General features: G+C 54.7%; 1 protein-coding gene across 19 annotated transcripts in view; it reads right to left on the bottom strand.

The window, feature by feature from the left end:
• Positions 1-5,402: 5,402 nt before the first annotated feature.
• The window catches only part of LOC103679969, a 7,038-nt gene continuing 5,716 nt past the window's right edge, over positions 5,403-6,724 (bottom strand). For 15 of the 19 annotated variants that reach the window (XR_005832566.1, XR_005832568.1, XR_573029.2 and 12 more), the window contains 2 exons: positions 6,260-6,371; positions 5,403-5,950 (listed from right to left, as the gene is read on the bottom strand). Coding sequence is in view for 6 of the 19 variants with exons in the window: in XM_040622587.1 (XP_040478521.1) it covers positions 5,918-5,950; positions 6,260-6,371 (145 nt within the window). In the remaining 13 variants the exon portion in view is untranslated. The remainder of the gene's footprint in view (positions 5,951-6,259; positions 6,372-6,724) is intronic. The other 4 variants (XR_005832565.1, XM_040622586.1, XM_040622590.1 and 1 more) reach the window with 1 other exon arrangement.

The raw sequence follows: 6,724 nt of genomic DNA, 5'->3' as shown, positions 1-6,724 counted from the left end.
AGGCTCGCTCGGGCCCGCGCGGTGCCGCCGCCTGACAATGCCGACTCGTGGCGCTCTTTATAATGCCGGGGCCGGGCGCACCTCGCAACAAGGCGCGTGCTCATTGGCCGCGCCCGCCCGTCACTCAACCCCGCGCCGGCGTCCCATTGGCCGCAGCGGCGCGCGCACGCTAAATCCGGGCGGGCTTTGTCCTCATTTTAGAACCCGCGCGAGCCAGGGCCCTGCGGACGGCTGCCGGGGCCGGGCGGGACCAGAGTTTTCTCCCGAGCGGCGACGGCCGCCGGAATCCCGCGGCCGAGGGGCCGGAGACTGACCCCTCCGCCCTTTGAGGCCGCACTCTCTCGTCCCGGGGCGCCCCATCCCAGCATTGGTAGCTTCGCCCACTCTTGTTGTCCCAAAAGAGGAAACTGGGCTCTAGGAAGTCTCGCAAACCAAGGTCGCCCGGCTGGAAGTGGGAGAACTCGGGCTGCCGAGATTGGGCGTGCAGGGTTCCCCCAAGGCCAGCTGCCCGGCTCGAAGGGACGGGGACGCAGCCCGCCCTCCCCCCTTGACCTTGGTGCCCTCACGGCCCGGCGCTCCCGCCCTTTCTGCCGCCTCCCCCAGTGGCGAGCGGCGGAGAGGGGGTGGAGCCCGCCGGGCGTCTGGTGCCAATGGTGCTCGGGCAGGATGTGGCGGGAGAAACGGTGGGACCGCGCTCTTCCCCAATCTTAGGTCGTCCGGCACCACCTGGACGATTAGCGCCGTTTTCACACTTTGGGTTAACGTTTTTCATTTGAATTCATTCATTTATTCCTGCTGAAATTTCTTTTTAAGGAAAATATACCACTTCCCTGAAATTATGAAGTTGGAGGCGGGGAGGGATGCTTCTCTTTTTCTAATATACAAAACCCCTTCATTTGATCTCCTTGACCACCAAGCTTGAAAGGCCAGCGTAATCCCATGAGTCCTTTTAATCATACGAGAGATGGGGCCCCAAATGGACCAGGATTACAACCTCTGAAGCCTAGGGATTACCAGAGAGCAACAGAACACAAGTGGCTGACGTTCCCGCCGTCCTGCAGCTAGGCCTGGTGTGGGGGGCTGGGGGTTCTATTTTCTCATCTGGTCTCCTAACAACCCAATGGAAGGCGATACCATCACAAATTTATAAATGAGAAAACTGCAGCCCAGAGAGCTGACCCAAGGCTCACTCCCGAATCCAGCCAGCCAGTGGAGTTGCAGAGGAATGAAAAATGTGACCGCTCCACATTCAGAAAAAATAATCGACTATAGAAAATCCGAAGATTTGGCCACACGGTGCTGCATTCCCCTAAGGTATCCATCACCTAGAGCGGAGGCACCCGCCCCCAGAGGAGCAAATACCCTCTGGTTCACCCCAAGGCCCACGTGACTGTGTCACTTTCAGGCCAGATTCCACAACTGGAACGCAGAGTATCTCCATAAGACTGGGGTCGTGTCACTGACAGCTGGTAAGAAGGCTTGCAAGAAGTCCTGCACAAACTCGCCACCCCACCTGCACCCAGCCCGTGCCCACAGAAACAAGGGCCAGGGAGGGATGTGGCACCCAGGGGAGGATGGACACAGCTGCCCCAGCAATGAAGATAATACAGGCAATGAATTCAAAGTCAGAGAGTCTAAATGCAGCCACAGGACATAACTACTGAGGAGGGCAGACATTCGCTTCATCTCTTGCTCTTGTCCACACGGATGCCTTTCCCACGACTTGGGAAACACTTTCCATGACATGCCGAGTCTGAGGATAACAACATTTGGACAGCGCTCCACAGTTTGCAAAATGCTTTCCCCAACATTGCTTCATTGGAGCCTCAAAATAATTTTTGTGTGAGGGTATCCATAGTTGATACACGAAAACACTGAAATCACATCTAAAATCGTAGCCCCTTGGGGCGCCTGGGTGGCACAGCGGTTAAGCGTCTGCCTTCGGCTCAGAGCGTGATCCCGGCGTTATGGGATCCAGCCCCACATCAGGCTCTTCCACTATGAGCCTGCTTCTTCCTCTCCCACTCCCCCTGCTTGTGTTCCCTCTCTCGCTGGCTGTCTCTATCTCTGTCGAATAAATAAATAAAATCTTTAAAAATAAAATAAAATAAAATAAAATCGTAGCCCCGAAGCCAGCACCTCCAGCTCTGCCTTCTTTCCAGGGCTCCTGGCTACCGTAGCACAAGGGGTCTCTGATTTCCTGAGTTCCTTGGTCTAAAGTAGATCTCTTACCAGATTAAATTATTCTGAGGCTCAAACGAAGCAATAGCTTAGAAAATAATTTATGGGGCGCCTGGGTGAAGCAGTCAGTTAAGAGTCTGACTCTTGGTTTCAGCTCAGGTTGTGATCTCAGGGTCGTGGGATCGAGCCCCACCTCGGGTTACAGGCTCAGTGCAAAATCTGCTTGAGACTTGCTCTCCCTCTCCCTCTGCCCCTCCCCCTCCTCTCAAATAAATAAAAAAATTTTTAAGATTTTATTTATTTGAGGGGCGCCTGGGTGGCACAGCGGTTAAGCGTCTGCCTTCGGCTCAGGGTGTGATCCCGGCATTGTGGGATTGAGCCCCACATCAGGCTCCTCTGCTGTGAGCCTGCTTCTTCCTCTCCACTCCCCCTGCTTGTGTTCCCTCTCTCGCTGGCTGTCTCTATCTCTGTTGAATAAATAAATAAAATCTTTAAAAAAAAAAGATTTTATTTATTTGAGAGTGAGAGAGAGAGAGCACAAGCAAGGGGGAAATGCAAAGAAAGAGGGGCTCCTGGGTGGCTCAGTCATTAAGCGTCTGCCTTCGGCTCAGGGTGTGATCCCGGCATTGTGGGATTGAGCCCCACATCAGGCTCCTCTGCTGTGAGCCTGCTTCTTCCTCTCCCACTCCCCCTGCTTGTGTTCCCTCTCTCGTTGGCTGTGTCTCTCTCTGTCAAATAAATAAATACAATCTTTAAAAAAAAAAAAAAAGGCAGAGAAAGAGGGAGAAGCAGACTCCCTGCTGAGCAGGGAGCCTGATGTGGGATGCGATCCCAGGACCCTGGTATCATGACCTAAGCCGAGGGCTGACACTTAACCGACTGAGCTGCCCATGCGCCCCATAAATAAATCTTAAAAAAAAAAAAAAAGCATTTATAAACTCTAAAGAACTGCAGACAAGAGGGGTCAGTCTCAGCACAGAATGCTTTTATACCGCCTGAGATGGGCAGGGCGCCTGGCTCTTTGGAAGCGGCAGCAGGAAGTCCCTTAAATGCAAGGGTACCACTCTAGTTACTGGGTCGCAGTTACAGACCCCGTTACAGACCCTGAACAGAGGACATCTTTTAGGACAGTGAAATTCTCAAATCAGTAAGCAGCCCAGTTATCCCCCAAAATGCCCTTAAAAGGCCCATATAGTACAGTCTCCTGGCTTTGGGGAATTCAGGCTGTCGGGCAACGTATGTGTAAGAATACATACATGCCCAACCTAGGGGCACCTGGGTGGCTCAGTCATTAAGCGTCTGTGTTCGGCTGAGGTCATGCTCTCAGGGTCCTGGGATCGAGTCCCGCATGGGGCTCCCTGCTCATCGGGGAGTCGGCTTCTCCTTCTCCCTCTGCCCCTCCCCAGGGCTTGTTCTCTCTCTCTCTCACAGAAATAAATAAAACCTTTTTAAAAAAATAACCAACCTAGAAGGGAGAGAACAGACACAAAATGCATTTTGAAAGTTTTAAAAATTTCACTTGACCCTTGAACAATGCAGGTGTTGGGGTGCCGACCCCCTGCACAGTCAAAAATCTGCATATAACTTTTGACTCCCCCCAGAACTTAACTACCCATAGCCTCCTGTTGACCGGAAGCCTTACCCATAATATAGTCAATGAACACATATTGTGTATGTTATATGTATTCCATACTACATTCTTACAATAAAGTAAGCTACTGGGGCGCCTGGGTGGCTTATTTGACTAAGGGTCCGCCTTCAGACACCCCATATCGGGCTCCTTGCTCATCAGGGAGTCTGCTTCACCCTCTCCCTCTGCCTCCCCCCCCCCGCCCCCGGCTCGTGCTCTCTCGCTCTCTCTCTGTCTAATAAATAAATAAAATCTTTTTAAAAACTCTGCGTGTAGGGGCGCCTGGGTGGCACAGCGGTTAAGCGTCTGCCTTCGGCTCAGGGCGTGATCCCGGCGTTCTGGGATCGAGCCCCACATCAGGCTCTTCCGCTATGAGCCTGCTTCTTCCTCTCCCACTCCCCCTGCTTGTGTTCCCCCTCTCGCTGGTTGTCTCTCACTGTCAAATAAATAAATAAAATCTTTAAAAAAAAAAAAAAAAAAAACTCTGCGTGTAAGTGGACCCGCACAGTTCAAACCCATGTTGCTCAGGAGTCAGCTGTGCGTGAACTGACTTTCCTCGCGTTCTCCTTTTCCACTCTGTTTGTTTGCTTGTTTTTCTCGGCTGAGCCTGCCAGCTGCAAGTCGCAGGAGCGAGCTGCTGTGCGCTGTGCGGCCACAGCCAGGCCACGCTGCATGGCTCCCCGGCTCCAGGCCCCTGCCGCAGGCCTGAGTCCGGCTTCAGCTGGAGGGAACTCTCTAAAATGCAAGTCGCATCTTCCGACCCCATGGGAACCCTGGCTGGGCTTCCCAGCGCTCTGAGGCTGAGGTCCTAGCCCTGCACCCGGGTGAGAGAGAGGGAGTGGGGGCTCACGGAAGCCCCCCTTGCAGGGTGGTGTGGGAGTGGGAGGGTGGCTTCCAGGCCTGGGCAGGGGAGACCAGGGGCCTCCCCCAGACCTCAGTTGCCCTGGGGACCACGTGTTCTACAGAGCAGGGCTATGTCACGGACCGCAGCTGCCCGGCCTGGACCGGACTTGACCTGAGCGAGACATGACGCTGTAACTATGTCAGGCGCTGAGATCTGGGGGTCTCTCTCTAGCGGCAGCCTAGCCAGCCCTGACCATTCCACACAACGCGTGAGGCCCGGCACGAGCCACCCGGCAGCATCTCACGGCCGCTCTCCACTCCAGTGGCGCTGATTTATTTCCAGAAACCCACCTGCGTCCTTCTGCCTCTAGAGGTGCGTCAGCACCTGCTGTTCCCTCTCCCCTGAACACCCTTCCCCAAATCTCACCTGCCTAGTCTACGTATCTGTTGCGGGTTGAATTGTATCCCCCAAAAGATACGTCCGGCGGCGCAGGTGACCTGAGTTGGAAACAGGGTCTCTGCGGATGCAACCGAGTTAAGGTGAGGTCCCACGGGAGTACAGTGGACCCTTACCCCAACCTGACTGGTGCCTTCTGAGAAGAGAGGACACACGGAGACAGACAGACAGGAGAAACACCCCATGTGATGACGGGGGCCGAGGTTGGAGGGATGGGCCTACGAGCCAGCTGTCTAAGTCAGCTCTGGCTGGGTGGCTTACACAGCAAACTTCTTTTTTTTTTTTTTTTAAGATTTTATTTATTTATTTGACAAAGGACACAAGCAGGGGGAGCAGCAGAGGGAGAGGGAGAAACAAGCCCTCTCACATCTCCTCCTATGAGGGCACTAACCCCATCGTGCGGGCCCCACCCTCATGACCTCATCTAAACCAAATTGCCTCCCTAAGGCCCCATTTCCAAATCCCATCCCACTGGCGACTAGCGCTCCCACCTACGATTCGGCGGCAGGGGGACAGAAACACTCAGTCCACGGCACAAAGGGGCACCAAGGAGGGCGGGACACACCAGCAGCTTGGAGAGAGGCACGTAACAGATCCTCCCCTTGCTTTTGGACGTCTGGCCTCCAGAACCATGAGACAAGAAATTTCTGTGGTGTGCCGCCCAGCTCGCAGGGCTTGGTTACAGCAATACGAGAGCCTCGAGATTTCCGCTTCCTCCAGGAAGTGCTCCGTCATGGCCCGAGGAAGGGCCCCTCTCAGAGCGCGGACACTGCGCTCGGTGACAGCCTGCACCCGGTCTGTCTCCTTCACCCCAGCACCTCCAGTGGGCCCCCCACGACCTGCAGATTGAATAAACAATCTCTTAACCTGGGATTACAAACTGGCTGCTGGCGGGCCGCGTCTGACTCTCACCCGAGCCTGCTTGCTTGCTTGCTTGTTGTGATGTTACAAAATTATTTGCCAACATGTACAAAGTATGACATGTCTACAACATGTCATATTTCCGGTTACTTCAGGAACACAGATGAAGTCACACTGGGCCACAGTCGGCAGGAGCTGAGACTCGCTGCCCCCCTGGCAGGTGCTGTCCGGCTGACCCCAGGCCCCACCAGCTCCTGATATCTTGCTCCTGGGCCCCCTAAAATTACCATTTTCATGGACTGTGAAAGCATCTGAGATGTCAGACCCCAATGAGGCCTCCATGAAGCCCGGGCTTCTTCATCTTTAAACCGGGACGGCAACACCGGCCCAGCAGCACCCCTGTAGGGATCGGAGGAAAGATCTGCCACGGGTCTAGCACAGGGCCCAGCAGGCAGTGGGTAGAAAGGAGAGCAGCTCAGATTACTAACAACAATAGCGACAGACGCAGGGGACGACTCCTTCACCGGCTGAGTTCCCCTACCACCCTCTCAAGTCATATCCTCCAAACAGACTTGGCAGATCTGGAGAAGTCCTGCCAGCGGGTAACCTCCCCACCCCCCCACCCCCCTCCCCACGGACACATTCTTACAACAGCAGCCCCAGGCCCACCAGACGCCCATCAGAAATGCCTGGGCCACCCTTCTGGAATCAGGCCTCGCTGGAACACGTGGCTCACGGACAGACCTGATCCC

The sequence above is a fragment of the Ursus maritimus genome, unplaced genomic scaffold (assembly GCF_017311325.1).
Source record: "Ursus maritimus isolate PB19 unplaced genomic scaffold, ASM1731132v1 scaffold_5, whole genome shotgun sequence".
Taxonomy (NCBI): Eukaryota; Metazoa; Chordata; class Mammalia; order Carnivora; family Ursidae; genus Ursus; species Ursus maritimus.
The sequence above is the reverse complement of the archived record's forward strand: the minus strand, read 5'-3'. Positions and strand labels throughout refer to the sequence as shown.